This window comes from Solanum dulcamara, chromosome 4 (genome assembly GCF_947179165.1).
Source record: "Solanum dulcamara chromosome 4, daSolDulc1.2, whole genome shotgun sequence".
Lineage (NCBI taxonomy): Eukaryota > Viridiplantae > Streptophyta > Magnoliopsida > Solanales > Solanaceae > Solanum > Solanum dulcamara.
Genome location: NC_077240.1, coordinates 23,920,428 through 23,946,575, shown reverse-complemented (window position 1 = coordinate 23,946,575; position 26,148 = coordinate 23,920,428). Strand labels below are relative to the sequence as shown.

The following is a 26,148-nucleotide window of genomic DNA, read 5'->3' as shown; positions in this document are numbered from 1 at the left end:
AAAAATGAACACCACCCCCAAAAGAGAGATATTTGTGTGAATGATTTTTTTATTGAACGCTTGCAGATAATTTTATGTTTAGCAATAACTTAAAAAATATGAAAATATTACTTCTTCTTTGTAGTTTTCCGAGAATGAGTACTCAAACACACAACAACACACAGAGATGATAAGAGGAAGAAGATGATGAAGATGAAGATGAAGATGAAGATGAAGATGAAGATGAAGATAAGAAGGATAAGAGAGAACAGAGAGAATGTGATTTCATTTTGGGGCTAAAATGCCCTAACTGTGTACAAGTATCATTAGCCATATATATATACACAGCTAACTAAGTGTTAACTATCTAACTAATTCAGTTAGTTAGTTCTAACTATCACCTTGTAAATGACCATACTGCCCCTAATTCTAACTACCTGCTTTAACTTCTTTAACTATCTTAACACTCCCCTTCAAGCTAGGAGGTGCAAATATGTTCAAAACTCCTAGCTTGGACATTAGATGCTCATGTTGAGCTCTGGACAGTCCTTTTGTCAATATGTCAGCAGGTTGTTCTTGAGTTGGTAGGTAGTCGACTTTAATCATGCCTTGTTGCATCTTTTCTCTAATGAAGTGACAATCAATTTCTATATGTTTTGTTCTTTCGTGATATACTGGATTTGCAGCAATTTGAATTGCTGCCTTGCTATCACTGAACATCTGCACTGGTACCTTAACTTGAGCTTCCACCTCCTTCAGCATTCCTAACAGCCAAACAATTTCTGAGACAGTTGAAGTCATGCTTCTATATTCAGCTTCAGCTAAGCTCCTTGAAACTGTGGTCTGTTTCTTGGCTTTCCATGAGATCAATGATTTTCCCATCTTGATCAAGTATCCTGTGACTGATTTTTTGGTAAGTGGACAAGCTGCCCAGTCTGCATCACAAAAGGCAGTGACTTGATTATCTGAGTAACTGGACAGTAGTATACCTTGTCCAGGTTGCTTTTTTAAATATCTGACTACTTTTAGTGCAGCTTCCATGTGAGATTTCTTTGGCTGATTTAGGAATTGGCTTAGTGTCTGAGTGCTGAAGGATATGTCTGGCCTGGTCATATTAAGATATAGTAGCTTTCCTATGAGCTTTTGATATGCTGCTTGGTCTACTAAAGGATCATCTTCTTGCTTCTTGTTCACATGATCATCATACTGTTTTGAGGTTAGTTTAAGATTGACATCTATAGGTGTTCCTGCTGGCTTGGCTGCTGTCATTCCCACCTCTGCTATAAGCTCTAGAGTGTACTTCCTCTGGTGCATAAGTACTCCTTCTATTGATCTGGTGAACTCAATTCCCAGAAAGTATCTGAGTTCTCCTAGGTCTTTCATCTTGAAGGCCTTTTGTAATGCATTCTTTGTTTCCTCTATCAGCTTTAGGCTGCTGCCAGTTATCAACATATCATCTACATATACAAGTATAATCACAATACCTTTTACTGCTTTGTTGGTGAATAGAGAGTAATCATATTGACTTTGTTTGAACTTGAGAGAGATGAGTGCTTCAGTGAGTTTGTGGTTCCACTACCTTGGAGCTTGTTTGAGTTCATATAGGGACTTTGTCAGTCTACATACCTTCTCCCCTTGACTGACAATACCCTGAGGGAGTTGTATATATATTTCATCCTCCAGGTCCCCATGTAAAAATGCATTGAAAACATCCATTTGATGAATGTGCCATTTTCTAGAAGCTGCAAAAGATAGCACAGTCCTAACAGTCACCATTTTGACCACTGGAGAAAAAGTTTCTTTGTAATCAATGCCTTCTTGTTGATTGTAGCCCTTAGCAACTAGTCTTGCTTTGAACCTTTCTATTTCACCTATCGATTTGTATTTAACTTTAAAGATCCATTTGCAACCAATGGCCTTCTTCCCTGCAGGTAAAGATGTAATCTCCCAGGTGTTATTGCTGACTAAAGCCTGAAGCTCTGCCTGCATAGCTTCAACCCATCTTGGGTCCTTGATGGCTTCTGCATAGCTTGTGGGTTCTGACACAGAAGCAGTAGCAGCAAGAAAGCACTGATAAGAGGGTGAAAGATGAGAATAACTCACATAGTTGGATAAGGGATACTGAACATCCTGCTTTGCATTTCAGGAAATAAAATCCTTCAGCCATATAGGAGGTTGTTTAGCTCTTGTAGATCGTTTAGTCACAACAGGGCCTTCAGAGCTAGGTACATAAGTTGCAGATTGCTGCACACACTCATGTTCAGGTTGTTGTATACATGCCTCTACTCCTTCTGATAATGGTGAAGGAGCATTACTTGGGACTATGGGAAGAGGTAGATGATGTAGTGCTTGATCAATTTCACCTGACCCTTGCAGGTTGTCCACAAACATCTTCTGTTGAGCAGAACTGTTAGCTTTGGCAAAAGGGAATATATCTTCCCTAAAGATAACATCTCTACTCACAAACAAGGAGCTGGTGTGCAAATCAAATAAAATATACCCTTTGTGTACTTCAGAGTAGCCCATGTGAACTGCTGACCTTGACCTGGGCATCAGTTTGTCATGTTCTGTGAGATGTTTTGCCAGGACTAGATAGCCAATAGTCCTCAAATGGGTTAGTAATGGTTTACTACCATACAATCTTTCATAAGGAGACTGAAACTCAAGCACACTACTAGGGGTTCTATTGATAAGATAAGCTGCAACTAGGACACAATGACCCCAGAACCTGATAGGTATTTTAGCTTGAAACCTTAATGCCCTAGTTACTTCTAGTAGATGTCTATGTTTCTTCTCAGCCACACTATTTTGTTGAGGAGTGTAAGGACAAGATATCTGATGTATGATACCCTGTGCTTTAAATATGCTATCACATACTGAGTTAACAAATTCAGTGCCATTGTCTGACCTTAAGACTTTGACTACTTTACCAAACTGAGTTTGAGCATATTGAAAAAATATTTTAAGAGATACACAGACATCTGACTTTTGTTTAAGTAAAAATAGCCAGGTCATTCTTGAGAAGTCATCAACAATTGTGAGAAAGTATTTATTACCATCAAATGTAGGTGTATGATAGGGTCCCCAAATGTCAGCATGTATCAATTCAAAACAACTACTGCTTTTGATATTGCTGGATGAAAAATTAGGTCTGGTTTACTTTGCAAATGGACAAACTAAACACTTGGACACCTTACACATACTGTCTTTATTTACAGTGAACATCTTAGCAAGAACAGCTGAGGACACATGTCCAAGTCTTTGATGCCATAGCTCCATGTCTGACTCCTTTCCTGGTGATTGAGCAGTGTCAACAACATGTGCAGATTCTTTATTATTAGTGAAGTTGCATTGAGTTAGTTGTCTCCACAGCAGATATAGGCCTCCTTCTTCTCTACCAACTTCCTTCACCTTCCAGTGTAGAGTTCCTAGAAAACACAAAAATCAGGGAAGAAGGAGACTGAGCAGCCTAACTCCTTTGTTATTTTGCTGACAGACAATAGGTTGTACTTGAACTCTGATATATGGAACACATTAGTAATTACACTTCTAGCTGACAGACTACAGGAACCAATGTGAGTTACTTGTGTGCTACCCCCATCTGGAAAGTATACATCTTTAGGATTGTCAAGCTTTAGCACAGACTCCTTTTGTAGCATATCCAGTTTAGAAATCATATGGTTTGTTACACCTGTATCTACAATCCATACATCACTGTTTTCAGTAACAAATAGAGCAGTACCTATAGTGTTTGCCTTATTGTAGTCAAATGTATTAGTTCTTGATCCTGATTGTTGACTTATCATCTTGAGAATGTGTTTATATTGATCTTTTGTGAATGTGCAGCCCTGAAGTAATTGGTTGACATTCTTCTCAGCTTGACTCATTGTCACCTTGGAGTTAGGAGCTTCAACTGAACCTTTGTCTGCAAGATGTTGAGTTGTGATATTCCTATTCCATACTGAGTTATCAGTTACATTTGTGTTCAAGCCATATGAGAAATTAACCTTAGCTGATTGTTGAGGTTGACTATCCAAGCCAATAGTATCTGCATAAGCAGTGTTTGCAGTTTGGATCTTCCTCTTGGACTTAAAGTCTGGAGGATATCCAACCACCTTGTAGCAGGATTCTTTAGTATGACCTCGACACTTGCAAAAGTCACAGATTAGTAGTGTATTCTTCTTGAACTTGTTACTGACACCTGAGCTACTACCACCTTTGGAATACATTGCAGCTGAGTCTATGATGGATGAATGTAATCCTAGGTTATTGATGCCTGTAACAACAGATTTTTGGCTCTCATCTCCTACTATCATAGCATATGCTTGATCTATAGTTGGCAGGGGATCTATCTTGAGTATCTGACTTCTAGCCTGATGATATGTGTCATTCAATCCCATTAGGAACTGATATAGTTTCTATCTATTCATGTGAGCTACAAATCCTTTGGACTTCTCACAGTTACAGCAGGGTAAGGGCACTAGTACTTCAAATTCGTCCCACAATGCTTTCAACTTTGTATAGTATACTGATACAGAGGTAGTACCTTGCTGTAATGAGGTAATTTCTTTGTGTAGACTGTACGTTCTTGATCCATCAGCTCTATCAAATCTCTCTTGCAGATCAGTCCACACACTCGAGGCACTTGAGGCAAACACAATTCCACTTAGCAAACTCTTTGAAACTGAGTTCATCAACCACGACAACACAATAGCATTCACCCTTTCCCATTGTCCCCACAGTTCTTCAACATACATCTCCTTTCTGCATGTTCCATCCACTAATCCTAGCTTATTTCTCCCTAACAAGGCAAGTTTAATCGATCGATTCCGCAAGGTGTAGTTTTCCACCCCTTGCAGCTGAAATGAAATGAGACTAATTCCACTTACATCCGTAGGGCTAAGGAATAGGGGGTGATTGTAGTCAATACCTTGCCCAATGCTATTTGCAGAGCTTGTAGACGCAGGTACACCGACTCGTTGCACATTGAACTGAGTTTGATTGAGATTTTGACCTAGATCTGGAATTGTTGCGTCGACTATCATTGTTGCTTCAATCTTTTTCTTTGAGTTTTGTTGCGAAAAAACACTTGTTGTTTGCAGATTTCAGCTTCACTAGAGCTTAGATCCAAAACATAGTTTTTGATCGGACGAATCTTTGACTCTTATCTAGAGTCTTTGACTCAACCAAGAACACCTTTTTCGCCGTGTTCACAGCTCTGATACCATGTAGTTTTCTGAGAATGAGTACTCAAACACACAACAACACACAGAGATGATAAGAGGAAGAAGATGATGAAGATGAAGATGAAGATAAGAAGGATAAGAGAGAACAGAGAGAATGTGATTTCGTTTTGGGGCTAAAATGCCCTAACTGTGTACAAGTATCATTAGCCATATATATATACACAGCTAACTAAGTGTTAACTATCTAACTAATTCAGTTAGTTAGTTCTAACTATCACCTTGTAAATGACCATACTACCCCTAATTCTAACTACCTGCTTTAACTTCTTTAACTATCTTAACATTCTTCTATCGCTATCCAAAATCGCCAATACCTTCATTATATATATAATCAATACAAACATAGATTATTTTCCTTAAATATTATTAAGATATTTATTTTTATAAATTCACGCGTTAATAATTAAAAAAATGCGTACATTAATTACATTATGATACTTGTTAAACAACTTCCATTTATCGTCAGAGGCAATGTTCATAAATTCTATCAGAAAAAGAAAAACTAACAAATGAATAATAATTTATTTAGTGACTGAATGTGAACTTAATTACGTACGAATAATAAAAGGAGGGAAGTCGATAAATAAAAGTAACATGCATGAACACAAATTAAAGCCCATGGCATTCAATTAAAGAAAATGAATGAAATTAGGCAGAAAAATAAGAATTCAAGAATCAAAGGAACAATAATGCTAATTCGATATCATTAAATAACTTAATTATTTTTTAGACAAGTGTCATAATGTAGTTAATGTATATATTTTTATTAATACATGAATTTACAAAAAAAAAATGTAATAATGTCTAAGATAGATGATTTATATTAATGATAATGATACATATGCATAGGTGAATATTGAATTTAAAGATTGTGGATGCTACTTTTTACTATTATATATAAAATATATGTCTACCACTAATAATAAAGACTGAATAAAAACGATGATTCGATCTGTTAATTTTTTATTAACTCATTTAGGACTTTTATTTATTGATAAAGAAATAAATTTAATTCTAATTATATTTTTTAAATCTTGATTTAAATTTATTCAAGAAAATTATTTATGAAAGAGCATCCCCAATTAGAAAATTTCTTTAAAAGTAGCTTAATTATTAGTATATATTTTGTGTGATTATATTAGTTTACTTTTATTTTTCTTGGATTATTATTTTTTTCATATTAATTATCTAATTATATGAAAATTATTTCCTATCGAAAGGTTCAGATTTTAATATATAAAAATATTTCAAAACGTTAATGATCGCCAAGCTATTCAATTTTATCAAAAGTCAATAGAAGTCAATGATTAAATTATATTCTTCAATATAAATTAATAACGTGATGTTAAAAGAAACTGTACATTAAGTAAAATCAATTCAAACGATTATTGAAGAAATTGCTCAAAAAATTAAGGTATAATGAAATATAAATGGAATACTGATATAATTAAATTTAAAATAGAAGGAGAGAGATACTCCTCTATCTCATATTACCTATCTATTTTTTTCACGTTTTTTCAAAAATCATAAATAAAAATGATATGTTTACTAGTTCACCATTTAAAACTTTTAAATACATTCTATGTAGGACCTTATTCATTAATACTAAGATTAACGACGAAGAAACTTTACAATATTTATACTTTTAAAAAGAATTAATTTTAAGGGAAAATAAAAAATATATTAATAATTAATCCTATCTTAATTTTATATATTGATAAATAATTTAAGAAATATATTTTTGTTACTGTGGACAAGTAATATAAGACAAAATGAGTATTTTTTTTTAAACAAATAAAAGAGATAAAATAGAGGAAATGCCACAAAGTAAGGAAAGGGAAACTCCTACAGATGCAAGGCAAGTTCATGGCGCGGTAACTTGTTTGTGAATTTTGGGTGCCACTTTAATTATAGGGAAAATGTCCTCATATATCTTTTAACTTTACCATTTACGAGTTGATATATTTCTCGTTAAGTCGTTCTGAAAGTAATACATATTATATATATTTTTATTGTTACACAAATAACTCATATATGTTCATATCATTATAAAAATTGCTCATATACATCGTTATAAAAACGCCTCACATATACTCTTTTCATCTTAAGAAAGTGAAAATTTTATTTTAATTTTATTTTTAAATTTAAAATTCATGCAGGGGTATTTTCTTTTTGAGAAAGTAAAAAAATAAAAAAATAAATATATCCATACATAATTTTTTAGCAAAATTTAGGACTATATTTAATCTTTTTTACACATGAATTATTTTTTGACTTCTTTGATTATTATTATTTGAGTTATTTGTTCTTATTTTATTTTTTCTTATAATTTTTTGTGTAAAAATAAGAGAAATAAAAAGAAAGAAGTGTGAATAGAAAAGGAGAAAAAAGTAAGAAAAAAATTTAAAACTTTTTTTTTTTTTGCGTTTATAGTGTAATTTAATTTATTTTTTTCTACTTATTGAAATTTAGTTTTTTTATGTGTAAACAAAATTGGAGCATGTATAATAAGTAGTGAGAAAAATAAGTTTGATCATCAAAATAATAAATCCAAAATGTCGTTGAATCAAAATAGTCAAAAAAAAAATAATGTGTGAAAAAGATCAAATATACCCCAATATAAATTATTTGCTTGATAAAAAAAAATTAAAAATTAATTTTTCACTTCTGTTAGAGGAAAAGTGTATATATGAGTCATTTATTTAACAATAGGGGTATATATGAGTCACTTTTATAACGAGGTATATCAATTCTAAATGACAATGTTGAAGAATATGTCAAACCCTTTTCCCTTAATTATTAGCCATATTTTATATATAGCTATTTATATATTATAAATTTTAATCAAAAGGTATCATGACATCTTTATCATAAGATGTTAGATCTATCCTTAGATATACGGTGAAGGTGTTAGTAATTTTGAATAGTGGTAGAAAAAAAATTGATTTGGTAAATTGACACGTCATTTTGACTAAAATGAATAGCGTTAATGAAGATAAGGACGAACTTGAGTCACTTTTATAACTTTTAATAGTAAAAGGACAAAGATAGTAATTTCCTTCGTTTAAATTTAGGTTAACTTTAGGTAGGCATTTGGCCATGCGATTTCATCTCAGTATATGAAATTATGAGATGAAATCAACGTGTGGACATGCGATTTTAGGTTGATTTAATCTCGTGATTTCAGATTGATGTGTCTCCAAAAAACGATATTTACGATGCCCAAAACATAAGAATTATTGTAAGTTCTAAAGCGTATTTTGTTAGTTTGATATGCATTTTTGTTTAGTTTTTAGGGAAATTGAAGTGCGCTTGAGTTGATGATATTTGGATTGGTTTAGTGGAAATTTGATTTAGTTTGGACTAAGGTGGAATGATGGTGTTGAGAAGAGAGCACAAGAGAGGCAAAATTTCACAACAGGTGCTCAAACACTTAATTTCGTTGAGGTTTTGGGACGACTTCGAAACAGAAATCAAAGAACGAACTTCACTGTGCATTGAAGGTTTTTGTTTAGTTTTCAAGGGTCGTGGTGCACATCACTACTCGTGAAGAAAGGGCCCTCCAGTCATGAAGAAGGCTCCCTGGAGAAGCAGTCAAGAATTTGGCTAAGGAACATACCAAGGAGCACCACCACGAGCCCGTGGTGCTCACTATTGGTCGTGGTGGGGTGGCCTTCCAACAAAGCCCAAGTAAAGGACCATGGATCACCACCACGAGTCGTGGTGCTCACCAATGGCCGTGGAGGTGCCCGTCCAGTGCAGTCCGAAGCCAAGCAAACTTTCTTTTCCGACTTTGTTTAGGAGTAGATTTTAACTTCTATAAATATCCTCGTTTGTTATATTTTTAGGGTACACTTTTTCTACGTTTTTCGTACTATTTGAAGGCTAAAATTCACGACCTAAACTATAATTTAGAGCTTTGATTCCTTGATCAAAAGCTGCTGAACAGTAGCACAAGAACACACACGACAACTTGTTTCTTGGCTAGTTTGGAAGACTTAAATCAAGTTTTGATTGCTTGTTTCAATTGTTTGGTTCTTGTGTTGATTTTCTATATCTTTGTAAGTATTGTTTCATGAGTTATACACAAATTCTTGTTGCTTTACTTATAATTATGCATAGCTGATCCCACAACTAGGGTTGTGGGAACTATGACGACATAACTAGATAGGCAAACGTAGGATTGATTGTCGTGATTTTGTTTTGCATGTATTGTGATTTCTTCATTCAAAAGTCTTTCTTAGTGAGTGCACGCATTGAGAACTTGCCCGTATTCATTGTTTGCCGGGAGGGAGGGAGTGATTAGGAAAAGTATATCACAATATATTCGAAGAGTCTAGCTTCGAAAGAAATGATAAACTTCGTCTAAGTTACTTGAGACCAGGAGGAGATAATACGTTGGGATCTAGGGCGAGGGTTAGTAAAGCATACATTCTGAGACCGGGAGGAGATGAATGAGATATGTCTAAAAAGGATCAGGAGGTGAATTAAATGTTACCTAACTCGCTAGATTTTGCATGCAATACATTGAATCTATATCATGAAAACAAGTTGTCTATTAGGTTAAAAGTCATGGGGATCATAATCCTAGTCTAGTCTTCATATTGTTTACAACTTTAACCTTATTTACTTATTATTACATTGTCGTTTGCTCTTAAATAAAAACCAAAACCCTCACTTTTACTTTATGCACTCTTTATTTTCAGGAAGTAGCAACTACAACTGAATAAGTTATAGCTAATAGTCTTGTTTCAACCTATTCCCTGTGGGATCGATCGCGACTCTTAATTGGGTAAAATATAGCGCTAACGATTGTCTATATTTCTTTCGAGAGGCATACTTGAGCGTTATCACATATCATGAGATGAAATCTCAAATTCACCAAAAATCATGATTTGAGAATTTCAAATCATGATATGAGATTTTTCAAATATAAAAATTGACCCACAAGTTTATATTTTGTAAAAATAATCCATATTTAATTTATATATATATATACTAGCCATTTGTTTCATATGTAAAAAAAATTATAATTCATATTATTACTTTTCACCGTTTATATCTCATATAATGATTATTCTCTTCAATATAAAATTTATTTTTTACTTTAAATGAATTCTTAGTTTACCATTTATATTCACCCCAATTTATTATTTTTTATTCGAATTTATTACTACTTCATTCAAATCATTGTTTAATAATAATGAAAATTCCATCATTATATTTAGTGGAGAAGACTAATCACTATGGTTTATGACATTAATTGTAAAAATAATTTCTTTAGCTACTAACAACTTGAACACTCTAACTTATGTTCAATTTTTTTTTATTGAATTAATTAAGGTTTGATCAATAAATGTTGTATTTTTTTTATAATAACTTTGTGATAATATATAATGCGATTTTATAAACTTTTGTTTATTTGATAAGATTGTATAAACAATTGGTACAATTTTGATAGTTTTACAACTTATGGAGTTTTTATGTTTATGAGAAAACAAACAACATAAAAAGTCCAATCGTATGTCCAAATAAAACTTCAACTTCATCTCATAATTTCATATCATGATTTCATTTTACGATTTCAAATCATTATTTCATATCGCATGTTCATTGCTCCCATTCTATTTTATAGTTTGAGTCAATTACTGTTATCTTAAATTGTTTGTTTTTCCGTCCCATAATGTGGATGAGTCAAATAAATCTTTTTTGACTACTGATTTTTCTCATTTTAAAACTAAATATTTTGAATTATTAATTATGATGACTTGTAATATTTTTAATGTAATTTTCATATATATAAATTTTATTTTTAAATTATTAGATAACCTAATTTATAATCAAAATTAAATATTTTGACATTTGTATGGGAAAAATTGAGATAGAAGGAATAATAATATGTAATGAAAACACATACATATAGATTAGCTTGGACACATACAACAAATGACGCAATAAACATAACCAAATTGAAATATTAGGATAACCTATACTCGTGAGAGAATTTTTTGAGCAGATGCTTCCACTTCTCTCCCCATAATGTTACACCTAACTAAACTTGAAATTGTGTTCATCACCATTTTAGCATCTTCCCACCTATTCCCACTAGCTAATTTCTTATACAAATAGCTATCAAATGTCATCCTTTGCACATATTCATCTCCACACAACTCCACCAATGCCTCCCTTGCTGCATTATTACCATAAAACACTTTTTGCAACACATCCAAAAACTTGAATGTTGTGAAATACTTGTCATCCCATTTCCTTAAATATTCCCTTTTCAAGTCGTCTTCATTGATCATGTTTTCTCCACACTCGGAAGCCTTCACTATTGCTTCCCCACACATTCTTCCGCTTTTTGCTGCGAAATATATTCCTTCGCCCGAACATTTTGTCACGTATCCGGCTGCATCCCCTACTAGAGCGACCCGTCCACGGACCCGAAAAGGACGCGGATGTTCTGGTATGGGATGTGCCTCTACTTTGATCACTTTCCCACCTTCGATTTTTGGTTTGACTCGTGCTCTGATTGCATGTTGAAGTGATTTAATTTCGGGCTTCGAACAGACCGTCCCTGTCCCCACTGCCACGTGGTCGCATTTGGGGAACACCCAGGCGTAAAAGTCGGGTGACACGTCATTCCCTATGTACATCTCAGCTAAATTTTCATAATACCCCATTTTGTCCTCGGGCAATTTGATCCTTTCTTGGAAAGCAATGGCAGTAGCGTAATTTCCAGCTTTGATCGATTTAGCGACACGGCTATTGGCTCCATCGGCGCCGATGACGACATCGACGGCGAGCTGACGCTGGCTATTATCCATGGTGTAGTGAATGACATACGGCTCGCTTGAGGATTTGGGGACCACAAGGTTGGTGACTAGGGCTTTCAGTAGGGTGGCGCCACTAGATTCGGCTCGCTGCCGGAGGAATGAGTCGAGCACTTCTCGCCGGAGCATGGCGATGAATTCATGGGGTTTTAGGGTTTTACCGAAATCGACGACGAGATTTGACGGAGAAACGATTCGCATCTGGGTGACACGGCGATCTATGAGGTGAGAAGGTATTGAGAATTCATTGAGCATACATAGTGGAATGGCGCCGCCGCATGGCTTAGCTGTAGCTGGGCTTCGTTCAAAGAGGAAAGTTTCGATTCCGCCGGCGGCAAGAGCTTCTGCCGCTGAGGACCCAGCTGGACCGCCGCCGATAACAGCTACTCGAAGCTTGCAGACGACTGGGTTTCTGGGTTTTTGTTTGAAATGATGGCATTGGTTTTGTGGGTTTTGGATCTTGAGTGGAAATGGAAGACATCGAAGAGGGTGAAGATGTAAGTACGTTTGGGCGGCCATTTCTGATTTTAGGTATTAAAGGTTTCAGATTTGCTAATGGTGGTAGGTTATAATGAGATATATATATATATACTAATTAAAAGGTAAAGATGCTAAGATTAGTACAAAGAACTGAACTTTTGTTTATTTTAATGTTTGGGGTTTTTAACTTTAGAGAGTTTAGTAGGTGTATATGGTGGACACAGGAGGTTGGTAATCTTGTGATTTCCGAGCCTACTTATTTATAATCACTTATTAAGAATCATACTTATAATGTTTGCGCCTTTTGTTAGTTTTTGAACTAGAAAACTATAGAATCTTTGTAAAAAGGGTCAAAAACGTTCTTTAATTATGTAAAATGTCATTGTCATTAATATTTTAATTTAAAAATTCTCTTGTTATTAATAGTATGGTTCAAAATAATTATATTATTTTTTTCTTGTTAAACACATCTTGTTCTTGATAAAATTATTATTTTTAAGGAACTTTATTCTCATTTTCTTTATTTTAAAATCACTTTAACTAATGAAAATATAGAAATTAATTTTTTTCTTTTTAATATCATTTTATCAATTAAAATAGAATAAATTAATGTACCCTTTTAACGAATAATATATGTTATTTATATAAGATCATAGTAAATTTATCATTAATTTTTATTTAGGTAATTATTAAAATAAAGGGCAGTTCGGTGCATTATAAGATCATAGTAAATAGTTATTAAAATAACTATAATAAAATAATAATTTTTTTAAATTTTTTTTCAAATTAAAGTAGGATAAATATTTGCTAATAAAAAATATTATTAAAAAAATGTGTTCAAAAAATAAATAAATAATATATTTGCTGGTAAATTGTGTAAATAATTTTAGCAAAGGGATTTAAAAAATAATAAGTATATCTGGAATTTAAACATGTGGCGAAAAATAGTTTTGAATTAACCACCTCACCTATGCACTAAAAATATGAAGCACAACTAATACAATCACTTTTATTTTTATATATATATTTTTTTAAAAAAATTTACATGTGATAAAAGAGCAAATGAATACAATCCTTTATTTTTATATTTTTGTATCTTTATATACGCTCATACTATATTCATTGTTAAAATGTAAGTGTATGTATGAATACAGATGAAAGTAAAGCGAGTCAATACAAGTGATACAAAAGCAAATCAATATAAGTGATGCAAGAGCAAATGGATACAAGTGAAACTAAAGCGAATGAATATAATTCCTTGTATGTATCTTTTTATACACACAAATGGTATTCATAAATACATCATATATTCATCGATATAAGCTAAATGCACGTATGAATACAACCAAAAAAAGTCTCTTGCCACCTAAAAAAATATAGAAATACATAGAAAGAGGTGAAAGCACAAAATACATAAAGAGAGAGAGAAAGAGAGAGAATTCATCGATAAAACCTAAATGCACGTATGAATACAACAAATATGACTTAGCCTGTCACCTCAAAAAATAATAGAAATACAGAGGGAGAGAGGTGGAAATACACAATATAGAGGGAGAAAAGGAGGGGAGAGAGAGAGAGAATTCGTCAATACAAACTAAATGCACGTATGAATATAACAAATACACTCACCTGCCACTTAAAAAAATATAAAAATACAGAAAGAGATGGAAATACAGAATAGAGAGAGGGGGGAGGTGTAACGACCTTATCCTATCATTACGGGTGAGCCAATAAGGAAGGAATTCGGGTGAGAAAAATTTGGGTAGTGACTTCGAAAAATTTGAGCCTAGGCCAGACTTGGACGAATTCTAAGTAAAGTGAGGTTTAGGGTGATCCAAAAATAGATGGGGGATTGAATCTTTAGTTGATTGGGTTAGTTGATAGCCAAGACGTTATGGAGAGTGTATGGCTTTACGAAATCACATTCGAGTGAGTAAAACTCTCTGAATCGATCTTGGTGTGAAAGGTATATTTTAAGGCATCTTAGACAAGGGTGTGTTGTAAGTAGAGACTTTGAGACTCTTTACGAGATCTCTGTCTCTGCCTATCCCGCTAGGGTAGGGCCGCTAGAGCAGGGCTGCTAAAGCGGGATATTCCCGCTGCTAAAGCGAGATGTTTCCATTGCAGTGGGACAAAATGCGACTGAAGTTGGGGAAAAGTCCCAGAACGGTTTCATTCACTTTTATTTCATTCTTAAGAGACCATAAGCGACCTAGGGCAAATTCTTATTGATTTCCACCATAACTTGTGCCAAAGGTAAGTAAATTACTCCCTTAACTTGTAATTTGATTCCTAGAACACATAATCTATGATGGGTGATCATTTGGGGAGGGTTTTGGACTGAAACTAATAGTGGAAAATAATCTTAGAATGGGGGTTAGGATCATGGGCTTAACCTAGGAGGGGAATTATGTTATAATTCATGTAAATTAGGCCCTTGTATCCATCATTTGTATGTTATTACTGATTTTAGACCAAGAACAAGTTGAACGAACCTGGGAAGGGAAAGCTCGTGCACTTTAGAGTGGTCGAAAACTTGAATTCGAGGTAGGTGATGATTTGTTTTCCCGTATGTGATTTATGTACCTGCTAAATTACTCTACTGTATGTATTTATGTATATGAATAGGAAAGATTGAAATGATCTATGTGAAATAACTACCTATTGGCCATGACCTGTGATGATCCTTGGTAGATATATAAATGTGACTATTCATTATGATTTGGTTGAATTAAATGCTTGGATCGGGAGTCACGTTTTGACACACTTGAATCGGGTGATACATTTCGATACATACTTGGATTGGGTGTCACATTCCGACACACGTTTGGATTGGGTGTCAAGTTTCGACACAAATCTTAGACTAGGTGTCACATTTCGACACATACTAAGTGCTCGTAGGTCTCGTGAGAGGGTCCTTATGTGAAATTGCATGATAATTAAGATTGATGAACTATGATTATGTTGGCACTGGTTATAAGATATTAATGATTAAGTATATTCTGTATATGTGTACTTACTGTGTTGTATTTTACTTGTCCATGTCTTGCTTACTGGCTAGCTAAGTGATTTTACCAGTGTTATGTCCTATTTTTAACCAAGGTTAGATAAAGCACAACATATGGACTCTAAAAAAGATTAATTATTGTATAGAGTCGCCACCTAATTTATTAAGGAAAATCTATTTGATGCATGGCCTGTATGACTCACGTTTCAATCTGCGAAAAACCAGTTTAGATTCTAGATAAGGGTTTACATTATTCCAAAGGGAAGGTGTTAGGCATCCTTCGAAATCCACAAAATGTGGTACCCAGCTAGACTTAATTCATCAAAAAGGGAGGAGATAAAATTATTATTTGCAAGTATAACAAACATATATATAAAAATATATACACTAAAATTGTATAAGATTATATGTATAAAAAAAATATGTACTAAGTAAGTAAAGTATATTATCACCAATTATGTGTAGAAAAATATGAGAAAGGTATATGTATATAAAAAGGTAGTTTTTATGCAATATTAAAAGAATAACCCTTTATTCATATGAACAAAGAACTCTTTTATCATATGAAAAATAATAATAATTTTGAATATCATTTGCATAAAATATCTCTGAATACATGTATAGACACTTGGCAAAATATTAATAATGAATAAATTATTATCAAAATAATTTTAAAATATGTGTGTATATATACTACAAAAATAAAATTCTATTTTATAGTAAGCTCAGAGGCGTAACTGTAATAAGTGTTACATCCCTATTAGAACGTCATGGTGATTCGTAAAAAATCAATTCAATTGTTCAAAAGAGATTTTAAAAGAAAAAAGTTTAATTTAAGGAGTTATCATAATTTTAGGATAATTAGAAAACAATCAATTATTTAAAAATGTCTACAAATTCAATGGATCCTAAGTAAGGGGTTCAAGTGATTCCGAAGGAAAGATATTAGCATCCTTCAGAATATACAATTGTGGTCTTAGCTGAACTCATTTTTTTAAATTGAGGAGATGAAAATATTGCACAAATATATAATGAAATATACATAAAGAGTAAATTAAAGCAATAATATAAGGAATGGCCTAATATTTGCCTAACGTCAATAATATACACAATAATAAATTTAAAATATTATTCGAACTTAATTCGAATAGCTTCTCGGAAAGCAGTTCTGAGTACCTATAAAAGACTTGATAAAGTGTTAGTGAGGGATAAATATTAATAATGATAATAATAATAATAATAATAATAACTAAAAATAACATCCGTCTTATAAACATGGAAAGCCTTGGAAATCGACGATAATTTCTTCATCGACCTTTTAGGTGTAATCTCTATTTAATATGATGAATTACAATAATAATTAAAAAATAGTAAAATTATTTCAATAAAATGATGTGAAAGCCATGTCAACCAATAATTGATGAAACAATCGACATAATAGAGACAATATATAAGATATTTGAGAAGTGAAATAATAATGGCGTAATTAATAACATAATAAGAAATAAACTAGATAAAAGATGTAAAATCCAAACCAACAACAATAATTCAACAAAAATAGTAACATAAACAAAATAACAAAAAATAAAAACTAGTGAACATTTACATCACCAAGCACCAACACCCACAAAAATAAAGGTACAATATGACAAAAAAATAAGTGAGAAGATTTTATCAATGCGGTTTCGACGGCAAAAACAACAGCTTTTGAACGCCTTTATGCTGAACTAGAAGAGAAAGGTGGGGATAGAAAATTGTTCAGGCTAGCCAGGGCGCGGGAGAGAAGGGCACGCGATGTGGACCAAGTGAAGTGCATTAAGGACGAGCATGGAAAAGTATTGGTAGACAAGACCCTCATTAAACAGAGATGGCAGTCCTATTTCCATAAACTCTTGAATGAGGAAGGGGACAGAGACTTTGTGTTAGGAGATTTAGAACATACAGGGAGACATTGCGATTTTGGGTATTGCAGGAGTATTAAGGTCGAGGAGGTTAAGAGTGTCGTTCGTAGGATGCGTTGGGGAAGAGCAACAGGACCTGACGAGATTCCTGGGGAATTTTGGAAGAGCACGAGCTCGGTAGGTTTGGAGTGGTTGACTAGGTTATTTAATGTAATCTTTAAAACAGCAATGATGCTCGAAGAATGGAGGTCGAGCATAATGATCCCTCTATACAAAAACAAAGGGGATATCTAGAGTTGCAACAACTATAGAGGTATTAAGCTACTAAGCCATACTATGAAACTGTGGGAAAGAGTGGTAGAGATGAGGGTGAGGAGAGACGTGTCTATTTCAGAGAACCAGTTTGGATTTATGCCGGGACGCTCAACTACAAAAGTCATCCATCTTATGAGGAGACTCGTGGAGCAGCATAGGGAGAGGAAGAGGGACTTGCATATGGTATTTATCGACCTAGAAAAGGCTTATGACAAAGTCCCAAGAGAAATACTATGGACATGTTTGGAGGCTAAAGGTGTACCTATGACATACATTAGGGTTAGGGGTGTACATATACCGGGTTGGTTCGGATTTTTTACAAACCAAACCAAACCATTTGTGTCGGGTTATTAAATCTATAAACCAAACCAAACCAATAAAAGTCGGGTTTTTCGATATCAATTTTTTCTCGGGTTTTTCGGGTTTTTTCGGGTTTCTCTGGTTTTTTGGGTTTTTTTCGGATTTTTTTGGGTTTCTCATAGTATCTAATAAAAAGTACAGAGCAGTGCTTCTTAAAAAGAGTTCTAGTACAAAATATCAACATATAAGATGGAAGCACAACATTGTTTGAAGTTTTAACTTTATAATATAACTTTATAAGATAAGTTTTTTTTGTATATTATTTAGATGGCTACTCAAGTCCAAATCTAAATGTAAGAAAGAAAACAAAAATTATGAAAAAAATTTAAAAAATATTTATAAATTACATTTTAATAAATATTTTTATGTATAACATAATTTAAAAGTAGTATATCTATAATCGGGTCGGTTTGGGTTCAGTTTGACTTTTTTTAGTTTAAACCAAACCAACCTTATAATGGTCGGGTTTTTTTTTCAAACACCAAACCAAGTCAAACCAAACCACTAGTCGGGTTTTTTTTCCGGTTTGGTTCGGTTTATCGGTTTGATGCGGTTTATCGGTTTGTCCTGTACAATCCTAATTAGGGTGATCAAGGACATGTACGAGGGAGCCAAAACCATGGTAAGGACAGTAGGAGGGGACTCAGAGTAATTTCCAGTGGTGATGGGGTTGCATCAAGGATCAACTCTTAGTCCTTTTCTATTTGCCTTGGTGATAGATGGATTGACGCGACAAATTCAAGGTGCGGTGCCATGGTGTATGCTTCTCGCGGATGACATAGTCCCGATCGATGAGACTCGCCGCGGAGTTAACGCTAAGTTAGAGGATTGGAGACATACCTTGGAGTCTAAAGGGTTTAAGTTGAGTAGGACAAAGACAGAGTACTTAGAGTGCAAGTTCAGTGAGACACCTCAGGAGGTTGGCGTTGAAGTTAGGCTTGGTGCTTAGGCCATCCAAAAGAGAAGTAGTTGCAAGTATCTTGGGTCTATCATGCAAGGCAGCGGGGAGATTGACGATGATGTCACACATCGTATTGGGGTAGGGTGGATGAAATGGAGGCTCGCTTCTGGAGTGCTATGTGACAAGAATGTGCCACCAAAACTTAAGGGCAAGTTCTACAAAGTGGTGGTTAGACCGGCTATGCTGTATGGGGCGGAGTGTTGGCCAGTTAAGACTTCTCACATTCAAAAGATAAAAGTTGCTGAGATGAGAATGCTGAGATGGATGTGTGGGCACACCAGGAGCGACAGGATTAGAAATGAGGCTATTCGGGACAAGGTATGAGTGGCCTCGGTGGAAGACAAGATGCGGGAAATGCGACTGAGATGGTATGGACATGTGAAGAGGAGAGGCACAGATGCCCCAGTGCGGAGGTGTGAGAGTCTGGCCATGGATGGTTACAAAAGAGGTAGGGGTAGGCCGAAGAAGTATTAGGGAGAGGTGATTAGACATGACATGACGCAGTTACAGCTTACGGAGGACATGACCTTAGATATGAGGGTATGGAGGACCCACATCAGGGTAGAAGGCTAGTTCATAGTCTCGTTATTCTTCTCTATTCATAGGCGTAGTAGTGCATTACGATCTCTTGCGCTTTGACTTCTGATTTCTGTTATTTCTATTATTATTTATTGCTTTCTATGCTTTGATTACTCAATTTTACCTGTGATGCTTTCATTATTTATTTAATCGTTATTTGTTATTTGTATTTATTTATTTGTATTTCTTTGTTATCTATTCGTTCTTTGTTTGTTGTTTTTCTCATAAAGCTTTTAATTTTCTATTCTTATCTAACATTTTTTTGCATTTATGCTTTTACTGAGCCGAGGGTCTCCAGGAAACAGCCGTCCTACCTTGGTAGGAGTAAGGTCTGCGTACATTCTACCCTCCCCAGACCCCATGTTGTGGGATTTCACTGGGTTGTTGTTGTTGTTGCATCAATTATAATCCCTTGATGAATAAATATAGTCAAAAACAAATGAAGTTAAACTATTAGCAAAAGTAATCAAGCAAAGTTAAAAATAGATACAAGATAACTATAAATAAATAAAGTATATACTAATCATCAGTTATAATCCACCAACAAACAAAAGTGATGAATAAATATAGCCAAAACAAATGAAGTTAAACTATTAACAAAAGTAGTCAAACAAAAAACAAAATAATAATTTTCACTCACAATAAATATCACTAATAGAGAGATATAATGGAGACAACAACAATAAAGTAAAAAAATAATATAAACAAATTACAATAATTATATCTATCATCAAACAAAATAGATTAAAACTATCATGTCTTTTAAAACAATCAATTAAAATAATCAAAAGCAAATATATATGACAATAAATGTCACTAATAAAAGATATGATGTAGACAACAACAATAAAGTAAAAAATAATAGAAACAAATCACAATAATTATATCTATCATCAAATAAAGTAGATTAAAACTATCATATATTTTAAAACAATCAATTAAAATAATCAAAAACAAATATATATGACAATAGATGTCACTAATAAAAGATATGATGGAGACAACAATAATAAATAAAAAAAATAATAGAAACAAATCACAATAATTATATCTATCATAAAATAAAGTAGATCTATAAACAAAAAAAGAAAGTAAAACCAACAATAATAAAAAAAAACAAAAACAAAGGAGAGATAGAGTTGTTACTTGTTAGTTTCTTACCGGATTTACCATCGCGATAGTTAGTTGTTGTTTTCCAAAGATGGACCTACTCCGGAGGTTATTGATTTAACACTATTGGACTTTGTTTTAGCTTGCAAAATATAACGTAAAATATAAACTTAAACTAAAATTTTCGTCTTTTTTTAATGGGGAGGCGTCGAAAATCGACGGAAAAGATTATTTCATTGGCCAATTACAATTTGAACTATATATAAATTTGAAGTAATATTTCATATTATCACTTAAGGCTATACAACAACAACAACAACAAACAAACAACACTTAAGGCTATCAAAACAGTAAATCCGACCAAAAATGTACCTCATGTTGTACCTACAATTTGAAACTGCAAACGGTAGAACTGGACTTTATGTCCTTCATGAAAGTTGTAGATATATGTCTTAAGCTTGCAAAACAAAAAGAATCATCACAAAATACATTTTGTACAAAAAGATATGATCAAAATACTAGCGGTTGTACATGCTGGAATTTTAAATAAAAAATCTGGACAAAACTTATCCTATGTTGCGTCCTATTTTTCGACCCAATAACAGCGGATTTAGGCTCCAACATAAACATAAAAGTTGTAGGTATGTGTTTCATCTTTCCAAAATATATTTATTTACTAAAAACAAAGATCTATACAATGAGATACGTCAAAATTACTAACAGCTATGCAGTTTCAAAAAATCGAATTTGATTTACTTATCACAAGAGAGGGGTTTCTTTGAGTTCTAATTGAAAGGACAAGTTTTCTTGGTGAATTTTGGTGAGGGATTATGCTGGAGAGAGGGATCAAAGTATCTTCTTGGCTTTAGAGATCTGAAATTGAGAGAGAAAATAGAATAGAAAGTCTTCTTAGGTGATACTTATCACCTAGCACTTACTAGGAAGGTGCTTGCCCAAAAAGTAAAAGTGGGCAGCCCAAATTCATACATATATGCATATGTATATATGTATATGTAAAGAAAAATTCTAATTAGCAGTTTACATAAATACCCAATACGATCCCCTAAACTACAATCGCAAATCTATGGTAAACAAATTTTAAAAATCACTCAAAATGTCATCAAAATGACTTAACGAGTCATTACAAAAAAAATAATATATGTATCGATATGTAACACAAAAATAAAAAATGTAATCCGTATTTTGGAAGATATTCTGTTGTAAAGAATAAATTACAGTGTTATGTTGTGTACGCTTGAAGATGATTGTAAAATAGTGTGACTATTAAAATTTACAATGACAATAAATTGATAAAAAAATTATTATTTATGAAATTAAGAATGTTTATCCATAAATTATTAAAAGGGAAAAAATGAGAAAAACAATTTATGAAAATGCTAAAATAAGGATAATTATTAATAAAAAAAATTTAAACTAAAAGAAAATGTGTAAAATATTATATTTTGTGTTCTTTAACAATCAAGTAGTCTTAAGACGTTAATTTTGAGTACAGAGAGCCAAAATTGGGTGTCAACAACCAGTACCCTATTGACTTTATGTACTGATACTACACTTGCTTTATCTTCGTTGAGTACATGATATATTCAGACGATTGTTGAGAGACCTAGAATAGAGGACCGTTAGCTGCTTGAGTTCAAGTGGTGAGCCATTTCTTTCAAGCTGCTGTTGACTTTTCTTATTCTAGTCCTTTTTCCAGGATTTAGACATTGAAACACTATTTTTACTTTATGACTTTTTGGGGTTGCACCCATTTTTTCTAGACTTGATGTTTTGCTTGAATTTTGGTACATTGGACTTCCAGTTTCTAGGAGTTAATTTCCGCATATATTGAGGTTTATAAATAAACATTTTCGAGTTTATGAAAATTCAGTATTATTTATTGGTTAAACTTGCTTCTGCATTTTTAGACTGCTTATATCTCGTGAATGTTGTGAGTTTGGACTGAACTAGTGGTTCTCCCACCGGAAGATTAATGTGGGTGACAATCACGGTGAGTCGGGATCGTGATAGAGGGGAAGATACAACTTTAATGCATATATGAATACAACAAATACAGTCGCTTGACACCTCAAAAAATATGGTAAACATAGAGAGAGATGAAAGTACAAAATATAGATAAAAAGAGAGGCGAGAGAGGGAGAGACGACAAAGAGAGAGGAAAGAGAGAGATGGAGAGAAAGATAAAGAGAAAGGGAAAGAGAAAGAGAAAGAGAAAGAAAAAGAGAAAGAAAAAGAGAGAGAGAGACAAGCGAGATTTGTTCGTCTAAAGAGAGAGACAAGTGAATTTTTTTTGTCTAACATCTCAAATAGTTTCTATAAATGGTAATACCCAAACTGTATTTCTTAAAGCCTAATTTTGCATATATCTTACCTATTTGTGAAATATTCTTTTCATTCTACGGAGAACGCTCAAAATTGTACCTAACTTATTTAGTATGGTTTACTTTAACCTAATTATTTTCTAGTCTAGATTGGAATAATCCACCTTCCTAAGGGAAAAATATGCAATTTCTACGTAGTTTTGTGACACTATATTTAGTAAAATCACTCTAAATTAATATTGTCAGAATTATCATAGTATTATTTTGTAAAGGTATTATTTAATCGATAAATAATATTTATTAATTAATTTAAAGAGTGTTTTCAAGATTCAATGAAGATTAATTTTGATTACATCGTTCAGGGGATGACACCTTAAGGAATTTAAATGAACCCTCATGTGAAAACGTCATTCATGAATTTAAGGTCATGATTAATAATCTCGATTACCGCAATAAAATGGATATCAATAGCCTGTTAGAATACTCTGGTGAAAATGATATATGTTTAGAGGTCCATAGCTTAGAAGAAATTGTGGATACAATTGGAGAAAACAATATTGATGATGAAGTTGAAGACGATACAATACCTTTCAAATCAATTATGCATTAAGGAAGCACTTATCACTTCTAGAATTCTTCACAATATTTTTGGTTCACTTCCAAAAGGCAACATAGAAACTTATGGGCGTAATAAGGAAAAGTTAGAGATACACTTCAACTAGATTTAAATTTTAACAAAACACAAAAAATACTAGAATCACAATTCACTAAATTGTCTTAGATATTTTGTAATTTCAAAAATTATTAATTTATAATATTAATGTGACCATACATTTTTATAGGGATCTTTTGAAAATGTATTATCTTATCGAAATCAATGATTTTTTCCACTGACCCATGTTGTGACCGAAGAAAAATATTATCTCAAAAAATTGATTAATTACCAAATATATTAATTTAGAAAGGTTCTGCCGTCTATAATTGTTTCACATGAAGCTTAACCCTATACTAGACCTACCAAAGAGGCTCGTGCAAAATTTTCAATAACCGATTATTTTTCTTGTATAATTTGATTGGTTTACACGGAGCTTAACCCTATATATATTAGCCCTACCAAATAGACTCGTGCAAAATTTTCAATACCTATTATTTTTCTTGTATATTTTGAACTAGATGAGTATATAAGTAGTCACATCTTTCTGATTGTTTGGAAAAATCATCATAAACCCAAAGCATAACAATGAGCATGTATTGGTTCATAACAACTTTAGTCATTACTTCTTTCATTTCTAATTCCCCTGCTTATGCTTTTGATAACAACCCTCTCCAGGACATATGTGTTGCTGTTAACAACTCTCACGCTTCAGGTAAATCGTCCCTCTATAATACTGTCATTTGTTATTATCTGAATAATATGCTTAGCTTTATTTTATTTTACCTGTGCAGTTTTCGTGAACCGAAAGATTTGCAAAGACCCAAAGTATGCATGCAAAAGGAGATGATTTCTATTTTTCAGGTCTCAATGTTGGTGGAAATGCAGTGCCCTTGTTTGGTTGCACTATAAAGTTTGTAGATGTAAAGAACATGCCTAGACTTAATACTCTTGGTATTTTTATTGTTTGTGTTGACTGTTGGGTTTAATTGATAGTTTGAATGGGAAATTGAGGAAAAAAAAACTGGAGAGGAAAATAATATGTTCTCTCTTGCTTTATTAAATAAGTTTTGGTCTCACATAGGTGGTGAAAACTAAAAGTCTTCTACTTAAAAGTAGAAGGACTCCTTCATGTTACTGAAGGGTCAAGAGGAGGGTCTCCTCTCGCACCGTCGTCATCGTCGCTCGCTCGGCTACGGCTACGGTCAATCCTGACCCACGATCTGTTTCTTTCCCGAATTAATTTAAAATTATTTCCCTCTGTTTTTCCAACAGATTTTTGAAAGGTTGCAACCTTGTCCAAAAAGTTGAAAATCTTTTCTCAACAGACAAATCTTTTCCCAACAGGCGCCTTTTCTTAAAAGGTGCAAACAGTCTATATATGTCTCTTAATCCTCAGAATGTTCAATACAAAAATTCTGAAACAACATCTTCTTCTTCTTCTTTCTGCACTTCCTAAATTCGTGTGATATACAACCTTCGAGTGGTTCGCAGTCACCAAAATTTGCAGTACCTCTACTTTGGTGAGTAATCGTTCTATCCTAGGAGGAAAGATTCCAAAACCTCGAGTACTTTGAGGGGAATAATTTCCTTAAGGACACACTGTGCAGTCAGTGGACTCGATTTTGTTCTTACATTAATTTTCCAAATTCTGTGTTTTATTACTTTTAGTTGTTGTTACTGTTTTATTATTTTCCAATACAGTTTATTAACTGCTGACTTGGAACCACAGGGTCTTGTTCCACTTCATATGCACCCTCAAGCTACTGAGCTGATAACTATCCTGGAGGATACTTTTTATGCAGGACTTCTTGTTCCTGATCCTACAAACTTCTTTAATAGTTTTCTCTTATCTAAAATATTGAATCCCGGCGATGTGTTTTTGATCCCTCAAGGTCTAATTCGTTTCGTGTATAATGTGGAACACAAAAAAATTACTTTTCTCGCTAGTTTCAACAGTCAAAATCCAGACCAATCATGATTCCAAGTTCAATCCTTGCTTCAGAACCACCTATTATGGACGACATTCTTGCCAAAGGCTTCCAACTTAATAAGATAGAAATTGCACAACTTCGAAAGAAATTCTCTAATTGTCTGATAATTGAAAGACTAATTAAATGAGATAAATATAAGGGTTGTCCTCTAAAAATGAGGACTCACCAAACTCTGTTGCTGAGCTGATACAGAGTTGTACTTTACTTTGAATTTAGTATTTGAAATTTATTTTGATTTTTTGTATGAATCGATTCTCGAGTCTCGGATATCTAGATCTAGTCTCAGGTCAGGGTTGGATCCTAGGTTAGGATTGCGTATCGGGTCTTGAATTTTGGGTCAGGGTGGGGATTGTTGGGTTTTAAAGGTGTGAATGAGAAATGAAAGATTG

The 26,148-nt window shown here is 33.3% G+C and overlaps 1 protein-coding gene and 1 pseudogene across 1 annotated transcript; one reads left to right on the top strand and one right to left on the bottom strand.

Annotated features, from left to right (window-relative positions):
* Positions 1-11,107: 11,107 nt before the first annotated feature.
* Positions 11,108-12,626, bottom strand: LOC129884876 (geranylgeranyl diphosphate reductase, chloroplastic-like). The gene has a single exon (XM_055959149.1). It carries the CDS (start codon positions 12,575-12,577, stop codon positions 11,213-11,215), a length of 1,365 nt encoding a protein of 454 aa, XP_055815124.1. The 5' UTR covers positions 12,578-12,626; the 3' UTR covers positions 11,108-11,212.
* Positions 12,627-24,353: 11,727 nt separating this feature from the next.
* Positions 24,354-25,886, top strand: LOC129884125 (putative germin-like protein 2-1; annotated as a pseudogene).
* Positions 25,887-26,148: the final 262 nt, after the last annotated feature.